Genomic DNA, 20,564 nt, shown 5'->3' with positions numbered 1-20,564 from the left:
CATCTTTTCCCACCTACGAAGCACAATTTCTTCAACCTCAGGAAAATGTTCGGCATATATTCCACTTGCCATAATATCTTTTATTTTGCCAAGCATATTATCCATCTTTTCATTAATTTCACCCATCTTTTGGCCATCACCATCATCAAATTTTACCACGAGATAAATTGGCTTTGTGAAATATTATATGTTCCCAAAAATTATCATCTTGCACAAAGAATAAAAAAACAACAAAAAGTAACCCAAAAAAAAAAACTAGCCCACCCAATCCCACCCCCATCTCATTGTGCGTATGCAATAGCCACTCTCTCTCTCTCTCTCTCTCTCTCTCTCTCTCTCTATGTGAACAAACCCAGAGCCTTGCAGTCAAACAATATGGTAGAATATTTTCAGATCTATTTCATTCTCCGAAAGGAGGTATTTATAATACAGGTTACAAACCCTAGTAGGGTTTAATTAGGAAATAAGTGGAATCCTAATTACATAATATCTACACAAAGGAAAAATAAATAAAACCCAAATAGAATAGGACTCGCCAACACTCCCCCTCAAGTTGGAGCAAAGACGTCACGCATGCCCAACTTGTCAAGCGAGTTGAGAAAGATACTTGTAGAAACAGCTTTCGTAAGAACATCAGCTAACTGATACTCTGAACGGATGAAGGGGAAGGACACAATCTCCGCATCCAACTTTTCCTTAATGAAATTTCGATCAACCTCCACATGCTTTGTACGGTCATGTTGTACAGGATTATGAGCAATTGCAATCGCAGCCGTATTGTCACAATATAACTCCATGGGTTTATTAGGCCCAAACCCAAGGTCTTTCAACAATCTTCTCAACCATAGCAACTCAGATACACCATGGGCCATTCCCCGATACTCGGCCTCAGCACTAGATCTAGACACCACCTTTTGTTTCTTGCTCCTCCACGTAACAAGATTGCCACCCACAAACATAAAATACCCAGATGTCGAACGCCTATCTGTGGCTGAACCTGCCCAATCAGCATCTGTATACCCTTCTACATTTGTATGGCCATACTTGGAGAAAATTAACCCCTTGCCAGGAGTTACTTTCAGATACCTTAAAATACGAGTCACAGCCCCCATATGATCTACACTAGGAGAGTGCATAAACTGACTCACTATATTTACAGCATACGCAATATCTGGACGAGTATGAGCCAAATAAATCAACTTCCCCACAAGTCGTTGATAATGTTCTTTATCAGTTGGAACTTGATCGGGATATATCCCCAACTTATGATTCTGCTCACTAGGGGTATCAATTGGTTTACAATCTAATATTCCAGTTTCTGCAAGTAAATCCAAAACATACTTTCTTTGGGATAGAAAAATACCATGTTTAGATCTGGCAACTTCAATCCCAAGAAAATACTTTAAATCACCCAATGATTTCATCTCGAACTCAGAAGCCAGATACTTCTGAAGACTCTGTATCTCTATATGATCATCTCCAGTCACAATCATATCATCAACATAAATAATTAAAGCCGTCAATTTACCTTTAAGACGCTTCAGAAACAAAGTATGATCAGAGTTACTTTGCACATATCCAAACTTCTTCATAGATGCAGCAAATCTTCCAAACCACGCTCTTGGAGACTGCTTTAATCCATACAAGGATTTCCGTAGCTTGCACACCACACCCTCCTTAGAAGTCACAGGGATACCTGGCGGAGGATCCATATATATTTCTTCCTTGAGATCACCATGGAGGAATGCATTTTTGACATCAAATTGTAGCAGCGGCCAGTCACGGTTAGCAGCTAAGGATAAGAGTACGCGTACAGTGTTGAGCTTAGCTACCAGAGCAAAAGTCTCTGTGTAATCCACTCCATATGTCTGAGTATACCCTTTTGCTACCAATCTTGCCTTGTAACGGTCAATGGAACCATCAGCCTTGTGCTTCAAAGTAAACACCCATCTGCACCCAACTGCCTTTTTTCCTTTTGGTAAAGGAACTAACTCCCAAGTAGCATTCTTGTTCAAGGCTTCCATCTCAACATGCATTGCATCTACCCAGTTTTGATCAGATAGAGCATCCTGCAACTTAGTTGGCACACATACACTAGATAATTGACACAAATATGATGCATATGACTTAGATAAACGATGAGTTGACATATAATGGTTAATGGGATATTTAGACTTGGCATGTATATCAAGAGAATATTGTACTTTAGGTTTCCCACGGGTAGTACGTGGGGGCAAAGAATAGGTAGGCATATCACTAGAAAGTACCTCATTATCACAACTTGATTGAGGCAATGGCAGGGCAGAGGGGGGTATATTATCAATTTCATCTGCACGAGAGTCGCCAATATCACTGTTATGTCCTTCTGAGAGAGGCTCGAAAAAACCACAATTTTGGTCTGGCGACCGGTCGCGGCTTTCCAAGCGACCAGTCGCTTCCCTCGTATCGTTACTGTTATCGCTCGTCGACGCGGGCGACCGGTCGTTTCCAAGCAGATTCATGAGCGACCCCACTTCTACGCGACCGGTCGTATCTAGACAGATTCGTTCGCGACCGGTCGTTTCCTCACTGCGACCGGTCGCTTCCCTCGTATCGTTACTGTAGTCCCAGCTCGATGCGAGCGACCGGTCGCCTCCTATAAGCGACCGGTCGTTTTCATCCTGTTCTGGAAAAAATTCCTTATTTTCCACTCCGAAACTCTTCAATTCACTCCCCCTCTCCCCCTGAGTTGAAGAGGAGGGAGACACATAATAGGATACTTCTTCATGAAATGTGACATTCAAAGTGACATGTACCTTCTGAGTAGGCGGGTGATAACACTTATAACCTTTCTGAGTCGTAGAATAACCAATGAAGACACAGCAGAGAGCACAAGGATCAAGTTTACTCCTTTGATGAGAGTAAACATGAACATATGCAACACACCCAAATACCTTCGGAGGTAACTTAGAGATCGAAACCGGAGGAGTAAGAGCACATAACACATCAAGTGGAGTCTTGAAATCAAGAACCCGACTAGGAGTACGATTAATCAAGTAGGCGGCGGTTAAGACACCATGTCCCCAAAGGTGATGGGGAACAGACATATCCAACATCAGAGAGCGAGCAACTTCAAGTAACTGGCGATTCTTCCTTTCAGACACACCATTCTGTTGAGGTGTAAAAGGAGTGGTAGTTTGGTGAATGATACCTTGATCACGAAAGAATTGGGGCAAGGTATGATTCACATATTCACCGCCATTATCAGTGCGAAATACTTTAACACGAGTATGGAACTGAGTAGACACCATGACACAAAAGTCAGGAAGAATAGAGACAACATCATGTTTAGTCTTCATCAAATACACCCATGTTAAATGAGTGCAGTCATCAATAAAAGTCACAAACCAACGGAAACCATGAGAAGTCACACGAGCAGGACCCCAGACATCAGAATGTACTAACTCAAAAGGCAAAGCAGCTTTATTATTACTTAAGGGAAAAACAGTACGGTGGCTCTTGGCAATTACACAAGTCTCACATTTGAAACTAGACTCATCACATGAACTAAATAATGAAGGAAACAAATGTCTAAGATAACCAAACGACGGATGTCCTAAGCGACGATGCCATAACCAAAGTTGGTGCTTGTCCTTGACACTGCCACTCAGAGCTTTATTAGCGACACAATCACGAACTGCTGCAGCCGGCAACTGTAAGTAATATAACCCCCCTATCCGTTTACCATGCCCAATCTTCTCGTGAGTCATGAGATCATGGAAAAAACAATGGGTAGAATAGAAGGTAGCAGAAGCGTTAAGTGTATCAAGAAAACGCCCAACAGATAACAAATTGCAATGAATATTGGGAACCAAGAGTGCATGAGACAGGGGTAAAGAAGGAGTAAGATGGATGGTACCTTCACCGGTAACTGGGGAAGGTAAACCATTAGCACTAGTAATATATGGGTCACGATGGTTATGCAACAACTCATCAAACATTTTATCATTATAAGTCATATGATCAGAAGCACCAGTGTCAATTATCCAAGTAGTAGAACCCATACCTGGCATAGTATCAGAAGCACACAGATTTGCAGATGGAGTTGGAGGACGGGCCTCATCAGGAGTCACAGTGTAAGTGGCCTTGGGACCATACATACGAGCTTTGTAGTCAGCAAACCAATCGGGGTAACCATGCTCCTTAAAACACTTTTCAGAGTAATGATCCCCATTACAATGGCGGCACTTAGGTGGACCTTCAAGAGAGGTGGAGGCAGAAGGACAAAACCCAGCAGAAGATCTAAACTTTTTTTGCGGCGGGCGACCGGTCGGTGACGTGCTGGATCCACCTTAAGAGCCAGCGATCCTCCTCCAAGCATAGCAGACTGACGGGTATCTTCCTCCATGACCATGGCATAGGCTTCAAGAGGGGGTGGAACAGGACTAAGAGCAAGAATACGGCTACGAACACCATCATACGGTGGATCTAGCCCACCAAGAAAATCATAAACTCGATCGGCTTCAATTTCTTTCAGACGACGAGCCCCATCAGTAGAACAATTAAACTCATGCGGACGCAGACAATCAATCTCTTGCCAGATAGCATGAAGTTTTTCATAGAACACTTTCACAGATTCACCATTCTGACCTATAAGTATGGATTGCCGTCGGAGTTGAAACAAACGAGAACTATTCTGAGTCACAGTATAGGTCTTCCGAGCAGCCTCCCATATATCAAAAGCAGTATCACCATGTTCAAACAAGGCACGAACTGGTTTAGTCATGGAATTTAGAAGCCATGACTGCACCAGACAATTATCTTCTTCCCATTCGGTATAGTCAGCGGAGTCTTGAGACGGAGCAGGCTTCTTCCCATTGATCCAACTTGCCATACGACGACTAGTAATCGTAATACGCGCACCACGAGACCAAGAGGCATAATTGGAGCCATCCAATTTGTCAGATGTAATCAGGGTAGAGTAATCACGCGAGGGACGTGCCTCCTTCGGTGTAGATGCACTAGTACCAGTCACAATTATGGAATCATCACCCATGATAGATAGCAGCGGAAACAAACACAACACAAAGCAGATACGATAAACACAGCACAGGCACGGGCACAAGAACCCTAAAAAAGAAATTAGGGCACAGAGTAGAACACGGCTGGGCACAACACACACAGGTCACCAGAAAGTCGGCTCTGATACCAAGTCAAACAATATGGTAGAATATTTTCAGATCTATTTCATTCTCCGAAAGGAGGTATTTATAATACAGGTTACAAACCCTAGTAGGGTTTAATTAGGAAATAAGTGGAATCCTAATTACATAATATCTACACAAAGGAAAAATAAATAAAACCCAAATAGAATAGGACTCGCCAACACTTGCAACCCTAATAAACGTTTGAAGAGAGGGAGATAGAGGGAGAGAGGAGGAGGGGACATAGCGGGAGGGGAAGAGAGAGGGCATTGATTATCGGGCTGGGGGCTGGGAAGTAGGAGATAGGTTTTTTTTGCTTTTGATTTTTAGTTTTAAATTTATTTACTATTTTATTTAACTGGACCTTTTACCCCTATATTTGACGACAAGATTAACAGAATGTAACGGTAGGACTAGTGCGCTGATTAATAAAGAGTTGATAGACCATTTGAATGAATAATTTAATTGAGGGATCAAAATACAACTCGAGTATAAGTTTGAAGATCATTTGAGTAAATAACCATTTAGTATATTAGGGTCTCTTTCAATAAAAAAAATCATTAAAAAAATAAAAATTAAATAAAAATTAAAGTTTTAAAAAAAGAGACCTGGAAAACTCACAGACCTTCTAGCCCATCATCGTCTCTGTCACTTCCTCCTTAAGTCCCCATTTCCTTTCTTCTGTCTTTCTCATCTCTATAGAAATAGCAGCCTCATTTTATGGACAGAGATTGATTTTCGCTGCTTCCTCCTAGAGCGCGCGCAGATCTTCTTTACAACACAGCACCTGCCCCCTCACTCAGGTATCTTGATTTGGGATAGGTTAGGGTTTTTATACAAGTTCAAGTCCATGGATGTATTGATTTGGGTTTATTTCAATTACTCTCTATCAGACCAGAAAAATCTCTAATATGAGATTCTTCTTTGTCATCTGTTAGTCGACATTGATTTCATTTACACCTTTCTTAAAAAATTTCACTAATAATAAATTTTCTCCTTGTATAAAGAATTGATTTTTTATTGTTCTATGTGGTTGGAATGTATGCAGCTTTACTGTTTTTCTTTTATCTTGAAATTTTGTTTTGTGCCTCTGGTGCCCTTCAGACGCATCTTTACTGTTTTTTCCTTTTCCTTTTATGTTTTTGTTAATAGGTGAGTAAGTTATATGTCTGCAAAATCCGAATTACTCTGATTCATTGATCTTTCAGGAACCTAATTTCATTGCCTCAAGGTCTAAGCGTATGAAATTTAATATTTCTCTGAAGCTAGGATTCTCCTTGTTGTGCATGAAATTTCATGCAACTTACTAAATTCATCGAGGAAGTGGTTTTGGATTGATTCTCAAAGTTCCCACCCATTTCTTGGATTGGTGTCTTGTGCACATTTTGGATGGTGGGTTGTGTGAATCTTCACGTTTTATTGAAGATTTTTTATCCGGGAATTCTTAAATTCGTGAACTCTGAGTAGTTTCTGAAACAGTTCTGGGGTTTCGAGAAAGCCCTTTCATATATAAACTATTAGGGAGCTCTAAATATCTGTCATGTTTGGTAGTGCAAAAGTGGTCTTGATTCTTCAGCAGCTTATTACCATTGTGGGAATTGTCGTATTGAGATTATATAATTGAGTTTGAAGCATCCTTAAGAAATATATTATAGATGGGTAGGCCATTGGTTTTCGAGATCTTGGAAAAACCAGCCACGAGTTGTTTCATAGGAATATGCAGTGCAATTTGGTTCTACATACAGAAGAAAAACATTGGGTATTCACATGTGGGCTTGAGTTATGAAACTGCCATTGCAGGGCACCATTGGAGGATTATAACTTCAGCTTTTTCTCATATAAGCATTCTTCATCTTGTTTTCAATATGAGTGCACTTTGGAGTCTTGGGGTAGTAGAAAAGTTGGGGCCTATAGGTCTCGGGATGGAATATTATCTGCAGTACACACTTGTCTTGGTTGTACTATCCGGAGCGCTAGTCTTGGGGATGTACCATATCTTAATCCAAAAATTCAAGATTGAGTATTTTCGGAGAGTTACCGCTGTTGGGTATTCTTGTGTTGTTTTTGGGTGGATGACGATTCTTTCTGTCAAGCAACCCACATCCAAGTTGCATCTTTTTGGATTTCTTTCACTTCCCATTAGTTTTGCACCATTTGAGTCACTTATTTTTACTTCAATCATCGTTCCTCAAGCAAGTTTTATCGGTCATTTATCTGGAATTGTTGTTGGGTATGCTATTGCATGGGGTTTAATTCATGGTATGAACAACTACTGGGCAGTTTCCATGTTGGGATGGATTGTGCTTGTTTCTGTGTTCAGTTTGAAGCGATCTGGCGCATATGATTTCAGTTTTCTTGAGATTGAATCCGTTACTGATCCCTCATCTGTACGGTTTGTTGGAAATGGTAGAGCATTGCAAATGAGCGCATTACCAGCTACGGGTGTTGAGCTTGTGTAATATATTTGTAAATGCAACCTTGACTTGGGGTCTAGTTATTGCAGGGTTTAGATCCACCAAGCCATAGTCATACTTGAAACTTTGTTGATTTTTCGAAACATTCCAGATTGGTCACCTCTGCCCACTGTGGTGATACAAATCCCACGGTGCTACGGTTTGACCCGTTAGAGTGATCGATTGTTGCTTACTGCATATGTAAGGGTTGATTGTTATTGTTGTGTTATAGGAGCAGTTTTTTTATTGTCATTTATTGGATCTCTTGAGTCTGTTAAATTGAGCAGATAATGTATCATTCTACTACTGTTTTCTCAGAGAAATTGATGGAAGATGAATTGTGTAATGGTGTTGACAATACACATGCAGTCGTTTATTGTACGATAAAAGCCTTGAGGAAGATAATTCATTTATTCTTTGTTCAGTCATCTATTTTTCTTGTTTTTGTTTTAATCTCAGAACAGGTCTTAGGTGAGATTTCCATATCTAGTGGACATGTATTATTTTGTATATGTTGATGAAATCATAACTATAACTTCATGCGGATGCTAGCCGTTTCCATTAATTAAAATAATATAATAAAAACAAGAATTGGCTTCAACATTAGCCTCCAAGAAATGGGACAGCTATAGGGGCTCCTGCTCAATCCATATTGTATAGTAAAATTGTATCATGAAAATGTACCCCCAAAAAAGAAAAAACATGTGCCATCTTGCAGAATGCCATAATCCAGACAAGTTCATCGTCTTGTTTTTCTGGCACTGTTGCTAACCGTGTTTTTACCACACAACGGACAAGTTCATCGTCTTGTTCATTTCCATTTCCCTTCCTTATGGTTCAACAGCTACCATCATTAATTTAACTCTATACAAGAAATACATCAAGCAAGCGAAGATTGAATGATGGGAGATGATAACAGTAGCTTCTTGTTCATCATCTCTGTTACCCTCTCTCCAGTCTCTCCCCGGCTTTCTCTTCAAGTCCAGAACTTTCTTCTACTTCCATCAAATTCAAAACCCTCAACGTTTCTGCAAACTCTTCACCCAGAAAAGATTTCACAATTCTCTTCTTTCTCCCCAGTCCTCTGTCCAATTTCCCTCGCATCCAAATCCAGACATTCTTCTTTCATATCTAATTTCTGCTGTAAGCTCCTGCTCTTCAATCTCCTATTGCCGTGCAATTCACTCCTGCGTCATCAAATCTTTCAATTATACTGATGGGTTCATTGGCGATCAGCTTGTTTCTTGTTACGCTAGATTGGGTCGTGCAGATGATGCACGCAACATGTTCGATGAAATGCCCAACAAGGACTTGGTCTCCTGGAATTCTTTAATTTCGGGGTTTGCGCGAAGAGGGTATGTAGATAAATGCTTGGATGCATTTTTTAGGATGAAATTTGAAATGGGAATAGAACCCAATGAAGTTACACTTATATCTATAACCTCTGCTTGTGCTAGCAGGGAAGCTGTTGATGAAGGAAAGTACATTCATGGCTTTGCACTGAAATTGGGTGTGCTGTGGGAAGTTAAGCTTGTTAATTCTCTTATTAATTTGTACGGAAAGTCAGGCTATTTGGATGCAGTTTGTCGATTGGTTGAGACAATGCCTGTAGGGAATATAGTATCATGGAATTTAATGATTGCATCTCATGCTCAAAATGGGACTGCAGCAGATGGAGTGGGTTATTTTAATCTCATGAGAAGGGCTGGAATTAATCCTGATGATGGCACTGTGCTGTCCTTGCTTGAAGCTTGTGAGAATCTAGGTTTACTGAAACTAGCAGAGGGTGTCCATGGTTTGATAACGAAATGCGGTCTCTATGCAAATGCCACAGTTGCAACTGGACTGCTAGATTTGTATGCAAAGTTGGGGAGATTAAATTATTCACTGAAGGTTTTCCGGGAGGTAAATAATCCCGACAAAGTAGCTTGGACTGCAATGCTTGCAGGCTATGCTGTGCATGGGAATGGGAGAGAAGCAATGGAGCTCTTTGAAGGCATGGTTAAGGCGGGTGTGGAGCCTGATCACGTCACTTTCACTCATTTGCTAAGTGCTTGTAGCCATTCAGGGCTTGTCAAGGAGGGAAAGAATTACTTCGACATTATGTCTCAAGTTTATGGAATTGAGCCTAGGTTGGATCACTATTCATGCATGGTTGATCTCCTGGGTCGCTCTGGGCTTCTGAATGATGCTTATGAGCTGATTAAACGTATGCCATTGAAGCCAAACTCTGCCGTTTGGGGGGCCCTTTTCGGTGCTTGTAGGGTTTATGGCAACATTGAACTTGGGAAGGAAGTAGCAGAGAGATTATTTTCTTTGGACCCATCAGATTCCAGAAACTATATCATGCTATCAAATATGTACTCTGCAGCTGGTTTGTGGAGAGATGCTTCAAAGGTGAGGGCTTTGATGAAGGAGAAAGGTCTCACCAGAAACCCTGGATGCAGTTTTATCGAACATGGAAATAAAATTCATAGATTTGCCGTGGGTGATCGATCTCATCCGGAGTCAGAGAAGATATACACCAAATTGGAAGAAGTGATAGGAAAGATTCGGGAGGCAGGATTCGTGTCGAAAACGGAGTTTATTCTTCATGATGTTGAACAGGCAGTGAAAGAAGATATGATCAGTAAGCACAGTGAGAAACTAGCCATTGCATTTGGGCTTCTGGTGACTAATGCTGGCATGCCAATAATTATTACTAAGAACCTTAGAATCTGTGGTGACTGTCACAGCACTGCAAAACTCATATCCTTGATCGAGAAGCGAACTATCATAATTCGAGACTCTAAGCGGTTCCACCATTTTGCCGCCGGCATATGCTCTTGTGGAGATTATTGGTGATCCTCTGCGTTATTAGCTTTATGGTGATTCTGCACATGATATTTGTCCAAGTCTCGTGTTTCGGATATTTGTGAGAGAAGCGTTGTATACATAATTCCCCAGTTGTATGCAAGAATGTATGTATAATGTATTGATTGATATGAAGAATGCTCACAGAATATATATTGATTGATCTGAGGTTGTGTGAGCATGGTATACCTCTGTTTGTATACTAATGGATGGCATCATGTGCATATCTCATTTTGTATAGGCTGGTAGAGATGAAGAAGAAGAAGAAGATGATGATGAGATTATATGAATCCCAATTTGTTATGTTAAAAATATTGTTATAAGATAATACGCCCAGTTTATGAGTTCAGGTTCCTCCAACAACAAAGTTCATTGATTTTTTCGTTACCTTTCCCTTTGCTTTTGTTTCAACTGCTAATAAGATTAACTCTACATTGACATACAAGATAAGGAGAGAGACATTGCTCCGTTTCTTCTCCCAAGATCAACTATAATGACCCTAACTTCTCTCTCCCTGCCCTTTATTTCCTTCAAGCTTCTTGTTATGTGCTCGCTAGGCAAGGCAAGGCAATCTTCCTCTACTGACATGCTGCCAGTGGAGCACCACAAAGACAATCGTTCCCCAAAAACGCTGAAGCAGCAAACTTGGTTGCTGGAATTGGTCCACACAGATGGTTGTGGCTCACATTCAATCTGTTAAGCCCTGAAACTCCACTGGGCACTTTCCCAAAAACCAAATTCCTGGACAAGTCCAATTGCTTCAACGTCTTCACAATCCTCAAGCTCTCCAGATTGAACTTCAACTTATTTCCAGAAGCCGAAAAACCCACCAAGAAATCAGTCTTGTTAAGCAACCCAATCGGACTGCCCGTAATTTCGTTCTCGGATAAATCTATGAAATCATAGAAATACGTCTCTGCAGGCTTCCAGTCCTCCAATTTCAACTTAATCCCACACTTTGCAAGCTTCAGAGAGTAAATGATTGGCGATGAAGTAACCCATTTGGGAATTTGGTTCAAATGGAAGCTGTTGTAAGACAAATCGAGGGACTCGATGCCCTTCACTTTCAATTGTGGAAATGGGTCGGTGAGATAATTATGAGAAAGATCAAGGTTGAAAATTTTGGTCAAATTCACAAATCTCTGGGGCACAATTCCCGAGAAGCCATTGTATGAGAGATCAAGGGTGTCGAGGGCCTTGAAATTTCCAAGGAAATCTGGGATTTGACCGGTCAGGGCATTGTGACCGAGCTCAAGGTAAGCCAGTTTTGGCGCCAAAGCTGAAATTGAAGCTGGGATTTTCCCGGAAAATTTGTTGCGGGAAAGCCTGAGAATTCGGAGCTCCGAAAATGAGCTGAAGAAATCGGGTATGAGACCCGACAAACCGTTTCGCTCGAGATTGAACAGGTTGAGGCTATTGAGGTTTTTAATGCCGTACGGTATCGACCCGGTTAAGAGGTTGCCGCCCAGGTTGAGCTGCGACAATCGAGTCAACTTGGAGATTGAGCTCGGGATTGGACCGGTGAACAGGTTGTAATAAAAACTGAGTGAAAAGAGCTGGGTCAAGTTGCCGATCTAATCGGGTATCCGACCCGAGAGCCTGGTGTGTTCGATGTAGACGAATAGGAGGTTGGGCAGCCCGAATAGGAGATCCGGGAATGGACCCGAGAGGTTGAGGTTTTGGAGATATATGCCGTCTAAGAACTTGAGTTTTGAGAGGGAGGGTGAGATTTTACCCGATAAGAAGGTGTTGGGTTGGTCGGGTTGACCCCCGAGACGGATGGCTTGTGACCCGGTTGTTGTTTAAGCAGTTTATGCCCGCCCACGCGCAGCAGTCCGTACCCGGTTTCCATGAGCTGAGCTTGTTGGATGGGTCAGCTGTGATGCCCGATTTGAAGGCAAGTAGACCCGCTTCGTCGTCCACGTGGCAGGCTGCTGAGATGGGCTTGAGGCACCGGAGGGTGAGGATAGCAAGCAAGAGGAAGGAGAGCTTCTTGATGTTCATGTTTTTGGGTTTCTGAGAAAGAAGTTCCAAATTTGGCAAAATGGGTTTGGAAAAACTGGGAGTTGAGTAATAGGCAAATGGGCATTTTTATAGGGCATGTGAGATATCTTTGAGTTTGACTTGCTTAAATTTGACCCAAACTTAAAGCAAAAAAGCAGTGAAAGAAGCACTTTCCCAAAAGTTGAAACTTATCTACAATCGAGTAAAGTAAGAGCATGGGAGTCAGAGAAGGTTGAGACAAAATGGCCGTCTGAATGAACGTGGTCAAGCTTGTCGACTCAACTTTGGATCCAGATCCATATGTAGCTTGTACTACTTTTCTACAACACTCAACTAATGAATGAGGATTACGACCAAATAACTAATGGATGAGGAAAATCTACTAAGAGACATTGGCTTTGAAGAACTTGGTATGAAATGGGTCTATTTCGACAGAGTGAGTCTAAATTTAAAATTCTGGATGACATTGTAAGTGTTTTGGCTTCCTATTAATAAAACTTACCGATTTCAAACAAAAAAAATCGTCTAAATCAGTTATGCGCGCAATTGACTTAACACTATTATTAATAGAAATTATCAGAAAATTAATTGTTAGTATGTAAGTGAACCACCAATTTTATGTACGTGACATGTAGTTGCATAGGTACTAAAATTTCTCAAAACTTGTTATAGGCCTCGATTCACTTGTGTGGTATTCTTGGCCAACTTGTTCATAGCCTCCTCAAGCAACTCGGGTGCAGCTCATATTTAAGAAGACATGGCATGTCATGTTTGGTGTGCTGGACATAAATTAATGCATGGTTGACATTTAGTTTTTAACATTTTGGACTGGGATAAAATTTTGAAATCTTTTTTTTTATTTTATTTGAAATTTTGGAATTACATTCATAATTCAAGTAAAAAAGCCACTAGCCACAAAGGGCAATACAAACTAGCTACGAAGGGTCATTACAATAACGGAGTGATCTAATATCAAAATAAAGACAATATGAGCTCCTTCACTAACGATCACGCAGAATCGAAGAAACTCTGACATAAGCATTCCAACTAAGAGTTCAGACTAAGAACAACCAAATATAGATAAAGATTGAAAAAACCAAGTCATAACAATACAAATAAAACTCTCACAAAGAAAGGTAAAAACTCTTACAAAGGGAGAGGTGAAAACTATATAGAAAATTTAAAGAGTTTTTTAGACTTATTCCAAATATGAAGGTGGTGGAGATCTGACGCCGAAACGAAATCATTACAAAACGAAAACAAATAGGAGAAACCTTCTGTCTTTGAAAATGGGGGGAAATGGAAGAAGGTAAAAAGGGAGAAAGAGAGAGGGGAGGAAGAACAATGGCTTCCTCCCCCCTCAAAGTGAAAATGTTTGTAGAGTGTTTTCTTGGAGAAAGGGGGCTAGGATTTTCATCTTTTATGTTTTGATGAAATTTAGATATCTTGTTAGTTGAGTTTCAATAATTTCCACGTGAAGTTAGTATAAAAAGAAATTATAGAAGAAAGAGACTTGTAGTTTAAATTGTTAAAAATATTTACCATGCACATTAAATCCTAAGTTCAATTCCCACTTTTCAGTATTGCTTGTATAAAAAATATATATATATGATAACAAGTCAAACTCAGTAATAACACCCTACCGACATTTTGATAGGCAACGTGATTTCCCTCCACTATCACCATCATTTCGATCACCAGTCACCAAAACTGTCGCCCTAGTTGTGGCTGCTGCTTCCATCCATCAACGTCGAACTATATATTATTGCCACCTCCACTACTGTCCTTGTCATATGTTTATATTTTTTAAGTGATATCAATCCAATCCAATACAGCAATCAAATACAAATTAGGAAGTGGCAGGCTGATATCCCTTGGTATTTGGTGTTTGTTGCTACTTGTTGGCATTTGTGGAAGTGGAGGAACAAATTTATTTTTCAACCTGAGGAGGAGGTGCGTGTTAATCACAGACACGACATCTTGGTTGCTACCCATGAATGGTTCATGGCCTCTAAAAATTTGCATAAAGCCAGTGCTAAGATCCAGGTTCCCCTAGCTTGGGTGCCACCTAGTCCTGGGCAGTATAAGCTGAATGTGGATGGAACCAGGAAAAGTGCTTCTGGATGCATTGGTGCGGGGGGAGTTATTCGTGATTCCTTTGGGGATTGGACTTGTGGGTTTGCTGCTAACTTGGGCAGAGGTCAGATCCTTGAGGCTGAAATGTGGGGCTTGTTTTTTGGGTTAAAGCTTGCTAAGGACAGAGGCATTTGCAATCTGTTGGTGGAAATGGACTCTGCAGTGGCTGTTAAGTTAGTGAAGAATTCTACTACTCTTGGTTTACATCCTGTGGCTTCTCTGGCTTCTTGTTGCTGGGAGCTTATGGGAAAGTTTGAGACTTGTGCGCTCCAACACATTTATAGAGAAAGAAATGTGGTTGCTGACTGTATTGCGCAATGGAGCTACAATATGGACTTAGGTGTTTGCCTTTTTGATATGGCCCCTAGTTGGGTTGGTGCTAGCCTTGTTGATGATCTGACTGGAGTCACTAGGACTCGGCTAGTCTGTAGTGAGTAGTTGCTGTTTGTCTTTGGGGTTCTACCCCCCCAGTTCACCAAAAAAAAAAAATACAAATTAGGAATTTGACCCAAATGACTGATGTGTTGAATTTGCCTTCACGCACAAGAGGACGAAAGGGATGAGAGAGAATGTATCAAATATCCTTGCGTTATTTTGTCCCACATCGAACTAGAGAGCAAAACAGCGAAGCAGAATGGCTTATAAAATGCAAAGCACGCAGATGTTCAACTCATACCTTTCTCGGCCTTTTGGCTAAGATCAAGTGTAGTATCTGTTCTTATCAGTTTAATATCTGATACGTGGGCCAATGGCCCACACGATATTAAATTAATTTTTTTAGGGGAAGGGTCCATCACAGTAGCTAGCTAGGGGGCTCTCGTGTGTCGTCCAAGCGTTGCACTACAGCTTGGGCCTGGCGCACCCCAACAAAGCTAGTTGAAATTTTTTCTTGACTTATTTTATTTTGATTTTCAGTTACCGTGTTGGCCCAAAATCATCCTTTTTAATTTTGTAGTCGCGAAAATATCGGGGGTCTCCTCATAGAAGATACTGGGGTTTTCTATTTAGCCTTTATTTTATCTCTGCACCTAACAAAACATACATTTTGATCTCTACACCCAACTTTTTATGTAACTTTTTTTTTGGTTACATTGGGAGGAAAGAAACCCCTTGGGGTTTCGAACCTGGGTGTCAAGCAGGGGGGAGGGGGGAGGCCACCACTGTGGTACCTGCTCTCGACAACTTTTTATGTAACTTTGAAGAGTAAGTAAACTAACTAACCTAAAACATTTTAAAATATTAACCTAAAACATTTTAAAATATTCCTAATTAGAATACTAAAAGTAAAATACGGAATAAAAAGATGTTAAAAAATACAAATGAAAATTTTGGTCACTATATAATTTGTAATAAATACCCTTCAAGCTGTAGATCTTATATATTTCAAACAAGAAAATACGTTGGTATTTTCTTGAGTCAGAAGATAGGCGAATCGACCATTCTGTTAGACAATATGCTCCCTTTAGAATTTGTCATGCAATCAAGTGCGCAACTTTCAAACGACCATTGAAACCAGGGAACTTGCTTTGCAATACAAGCACAATTAGTAAAACCAATATGCGTGTAATTGTCCCACATCGCCCAAGTAAAGGCTGGAGGGTTGAGGTGGGCATGTATAAATACAAAAGGATGAGCATGTTTAAACATACTTACCTGGACAGGGTCCATGGGCGATCAAGAAGGCTCATGTCCTAGGTTGGTGATCTCCATTGCACTTAGGAGGGGTGCCTGCCTATGGTCTCCTCACGTAGGAGAGCCAATGTCATAATTTGTTGCTGTGGGGGCTTGCGTTCGCGCAGCCCCTGTCCAAATTTTAGTGCATTGCCAATCTTATAGCCAATTGTTATTTTTATTCTTAAGGGCAACAATTCTTCCTAGCCAATTGTAATTTGTGAATTTTTTGCATACAATTGTTTTGGCTTGATTGACTTAAACTGTGTTGGCTGAAACGTCGATTTTATTTTATTTTTTTTGTCTAAAGGTTAATTTTATATTATTTTGCAAAAGGTAAACAGCCCGTGTAGTTATTTTTCTTCTTTGTGCTATTATTTTGCAAATAGATGTTCTCTGTAGTTTAAAGGTTATTTCAAAATTTATTAGATACAAGGTTGATCGTGATTATGGTTTGTTTTGGTGTTTAAAGTTGTTATTTAAGTTCTGGGTAAGAGCATTTGGTGTGCGCTTGTGATCTTTTGTTGTTTGGAATTTACAGAGGACAGTCATGGGCAGTGGCGGAGCCAGGAAACAACATTGAAAATGAAATCATAATACTTTCATTCATAATTCATAACAGAAACAACATTACTGATGGGAATACAATATGAAGCTCGAAACTAATTTTTTTATTATAACTACTTATTTCCAGGGTGCAATTGACTTGCTGACGACTGTCTATAAGAAGGAATTCAAAAATCTCGGGGGTTATATGGTTGATATGCTCCGGGTATAACATGATTAGCCTTGTTTTAGTTACATTTCTTCACCCTGGAAAAAAAAAATGTAGATAAGATCATGACCATGCCACTTCTTTTATGCTCAAAAGCAGGTCAATGACAAGAAATCAGGATACATCAAACTATCCAGGGTTGAGAAATTTATTCTTCTTGTTGGTGCTTATGAAGATAAAATTTTCAAGAAAAGATCAGAACTACGTGAGTGTAAACTCAGACGTCTTTGCCTTAACAAAGATTCTGTAAGTGCTTGTTGCTCAAGTATCATTCATCACTGACAAACAATATTGTTATAAGATAATACTCCCAGTCTATGAGTTCAGGTTCCTCCAACAACAAAGTTCATTGATTTTTTCATTACCTTTCCCTTTGCTTTTGTTTCAACTGCTAATAAGATTAACTCTAAATTGACATACAAGATAAGGAGAGAGACATTGCTCCGTTTCTTCTCCCAAGATCAACTATAATGACCCTAACTTCTCTCTTCCTGCCCTTTATTTCCTTCAAGCTTCTTGTTATGTGCTCTCTAGGCAAGGTTTTATTTCCTTCAAGCTTCTTGTTATGTGGCAAGGCAATCTTCCTCTACTTACACGCTGCCAGTGGAGCACCACAAAGACAATCGTTCCCCAAAAACGCTGAAGCAGCAAACTTGGTGGCTGGAATTGGTCCACACAGATGGTTGTGGCTCACATTCAATCTGTCAAGCCCTGAAACTCCACTGGGCACTTTCCCAAAAACCAAATTCCTGGACAAGTCCAATTGCTTCAACGTCTTCACAATCCTCAAGCTCTCCAGATTGAACTTCAACTTATTTCCAGAAGCCGAAAAACCCACCAAGAAATCAGTCTTGTTAAGCAACCCAATCGGACTGCCCGTAATTTCGTTCTCGGATAAATCTATGAAATCATAGAAATACGTCTCTGCAGGCTTCCAGTCCTCCAATTTCAACTTAATCCCACACTTTGCAAGCTTCAGAGAGTAAATGATTGGCGATGAAGTAACCCATTTGGGAATTTGGTTCAAATGGAAGCTGTTGTAAGACAAATCGAGGGACTCGATGCCCTTCACGTACAATTGTGGAAATGGGTCGGTGAGATAATTATGAGAAAGATCAAGGTTGAAAATCTTGGTCAAATTCACAAATCTCTGGGGCACAATTCCCGAGAAGCCATTGTATGAGAGATCAAGGGTGTCAAGGGCCTTGAAATTTCCAAGGAAATCTGGGATTTGACCCGTCAGGGCATTGTGACCGAGCTCAAGGTAAGCCAGTTTTGGCGCCAAAGCTGAAATTGAAGCTGGAAATTTCCCGGAAAATTTGTTCCAGGAAAGACTGAGAATTCGGAGGTCCGAAAATGAGCTGAAGAAATCGGGTATGGGACCCGACAAACCGTTTCGCTCGAGATTGAACAGGGTGAGGTTCTTGAGGTTTTTAATGCCGTACGGTATCGAACCGGTTAAGAGGTTGCCGCCCAGGTTGAGCTGCGTCAACCGAGTCAACTTGGAGATTGAGCTCGGTATTGGACCAGTGAACTGGTTGTAATAAAAACTGAGTGCACCGAGCTGGGTCAAGTTGCCGATCTTATCGGGTATCCGACCCGAGAGCCTGTTGTGTTCGATGTAGACGTACTGGAGGTTGGGCAGCCCAAATAGGAGATCCGGGAATGGACCCGAGAGGTTGAGGTTTTGGAGATATATGCCGCCTAAGAACTTGAGTTTTGAGAGAGAGGGTGAGATTTTACCCGCTAAGAAGGTGTTGGGTTGGTCGGGTTGACCCCCGAGAGAGAGGCTTGTGACCCGGTTGTTTAAGCAGTTTATGCCCGCCCATGTGCAGCAGTCCGTACCCGGTTTCCATGAGCTGAGCTTGTTGGATGGGTCAGCTGTGATGCCCGATTTGAAGGCAAGTAGACCTGCTTCGTCGTCCACGTGGCAGGCTGCTGAGATGGGCTTGAGGCACCGGAGGGTGAGGATAACAAGCAAGAGGAAGGAGAGCTTCTTGATGTTCATGTTTTTGGGTTTCTGAGAAAGAAGTTCCAAATTTGGCAAAATGGGTTTGGAGAAACTGGGAGTCAGTAAAGTAAAAGGCAATGGGCATTTTTATAGGACATGTGAGATATCTTTGAGTTTGACTTGCTTAAATTTGACCAAACTTGAAGCCAAAAAGCAGTGAAAGAAGCACTTTCCCAAAAGTTGAAACTTATCTACAATTGAGTAAAGTAAGAGCATGGGAGTCGGAGAAGGTTGAGACAAAATGGCCGTCTGAATGAACGTGGTCAAGCCTGTCGGCTGAACTTTGGATCCAGATCCATGTGTAGCTTGTACTACTTTTCTACCACACCCAACTAATGAATGAGGATTACGACCAAAAACTAATGGATGAGGAAAATCTACTAAGAGATATTGGCTTAGGAAAATCTACATCCAGTCAAACTCAGTAATAACACCGTACCGACATTTTAATAGGCAACGTGATTTCCCACCACCATCACCATCATTTCTATCACCAGTAACTAAAACTGTCGCTCCAGTTGTGGCTGCTGCTTCCATCCATCAACGTCGAAGTATATATTATTGCCACCTCCATTATTGTCCGTGTCATATGTTTATATTTTTTAAGTGATATCAATTTTATTTTATTTTTTGTCAAACTTCTTCTCCGGACCATCCAATACAGCAATCAAATACAAATTAGTAATTTGACCCAAATGACTGATGTGTTGAATTTGTCTTAACGCACAAGAGGACGAAAGGGATGAGAGAGAATGTATCAAATATCCTTGCGTTATTTTGTCCCACATCGAACTAGAGAGCAAAACAGCGAAGCAGAATGGCTTATAAAATGCGAAACACGCAGATATTCCACTCATACCTTTCTCGGCCTTTTGGCTAAGATCAAGTGTAGTATCTGTTCTTATCAGTTTAATATCTGATACGTGGGTCAATGGCTCACACGATATTAAATTAATTTCTTTAGGGGGAGGGTTCATCACAGTAGCTTGCTACTGGGGCTCTCGCGTGTCGCCCAAGCGTTGCACTACAGCAAGGGCCTGGCGCACCCCAACAAAGCTAGTTGAATATTTTTCCTGACTTATTTTATTTGGATTTCCTGTTCCCGTGGTGGCCCAAAGTCATGGCCTTTTTTATTTTGTACTCGTAAACATGTCGGGGGTCTCCTCATGGACCATTGAAGATACTGGGGGTATCTATTTATTTTATCTCTGCACCTAACAAAACATACATTTTAAAATATGATCTTCTTTAAACCAAACTAAATTAAGACATTTTAAAATATTTCTAATTAGAATACTAAAAAGGATAGTTAGTAAAATAAAATATTAAACAGAAAAAGTATAAATAAAAAGATATTGAAAAATACAAATGAAAAGTTCGGCCACTATATAATTTGTTAAAAATACCCTTCAAGGTGTAAATCTTATATATTTCAAACAAGAAAATACATTTGAATCAGAAGATAAGCGAATCGACTA

At 40.6% G+C, this 20,564-nt stretch overlaps 3 protein-coding genes, 3 non-coding genes and 1 pseudogene across 7 annotated transcripts; 5 read left to right on the top strand and 2 right to left on the bottom strand.

The window, feature by feature from the left end:
- The first annotated feature begins 5,799 nt into the window (after window positions 1-5,799).
- On the top strand, window positions 5,800-7,982 carry RBL13 (RHOMBOID-like protein 13). The gene is made up of 2 exons (XM_021958959.2): window positions 5,800-5,986; window positions 6,392-7,982. The coding sequence occupies exon 2, from the start codon at window positions 6,839-6,841 to the stop codon at window positions 7,640-7,642; it is 804 nt and encodes a 267-aa protein (XP_021814651.1). The 5' UTR covers window positions 5,800-5,986; window positions 6,392-6,838; the 3' UTR covers window positions 7,643-7,982.
- Window positions 7,983-8,197: 215 nt separating this feature from the next.
- LOC110757366 (Tetratricopeptide repeat (TPR)-like superfamily protein) lies at window positions 8,198-11,207 on the top strand. 2 transcript variants are annotated; one of them, XM_021958957.2, is made up of 2 exons: window positions 8,198-8,991; window positions 9,097-11,207. In XM_021958957.2, exons 1-2 carry the CDS (start codon window positions 8,546-8,548, stop codon window positions 10,478-10,480), a joined length of 1,830 nt encoding a protein of 609 aa, XP_021814649.2. In that variant the 5' UTR covers window positions 8,198-8,545; the 3' UTR covers window positions 10,481-11,207. The 2 variants fall into 2 exon arrangements, with proteins under 2 accessions (XP_021814649.2, XP_021814648.2); XM_021958956.2 differs by having other exon boundaries at window positions 8,198-11,207.
- LOC110747955 (uncharacterized) lies at window positions 10,827-12,578 on the bottom strand (annotated as a pseudogene).
- Window positions 12,579-15,301: 2,723 nt separating this feature from the next.
- LOC148291075 (U2 spliceosomal RNA) lies at window positions 15,302-15,496 on the top strand. Its single transcript, XR_015827128.1, has one exon. It is a non-coding gene; the product is annotated as a U2 spliceosomal RNA (small nuclear RNA).
- Window positions 15,497-16,274: 778 nt separating this feature from the next.
- LOC148291074 (U1 spliceosomal RNA) lies at window positions 16,275-16,435 on the top strand. The gene has a single exon (XR_015827120.1). It is a non-coding gene; the product is annotated as a U1 spliceosomal RNA (small nuclear RNA).
- A 958-nt stretch (window positions 16,436-17,393) lies between these two features.
- On the bottom strand, window positions 17,394-19,200 carry LOC148291073 (uncharacterized). Its single transcript, XM_088246320.1, has one exon. It carries the CDS (start codon window positions 19,081-19,083, stop codon window positions 17,662-17,664), a length of 1,422 nt encoding a protein of 473 aa, XP_088102446.1. The 5' UTR covers window positions 19,084-19,200; the 3' UTR covers window positions 17,394-17,661.
- A 741-nt stretch (window positions 19,201-19,941) lies between these two features.
- On the top strand, window positions 19,942-20,137 carry LOC148291072 (U2 spliceosomal RNA). The gene has a single exon (XR_015827130.1). It is a non-coding gene; the product is annotated as a U2 spliceosomal RNA (small nuclear RNA).
- Window positions 20,138-20,564: the final 427 nt, after the last annotated feature.

This window comes from Prunus avium, chromosome 8 (genome assembly GCF_965620075.1).
Source record: "Prunus avium chromosome 8, drPruAviu1.hap1.1, whole genome shotgun sequence".
Lineage (NCBI taxonomy): Eukaryota > Viridiplantae > Streptophyta > Magnoliopsida > Rosales > Rosaceae > Prunus > Prunus avium.
This window is presented reverse-complemented; position numbering and strand designations above follow the sequence as displayed.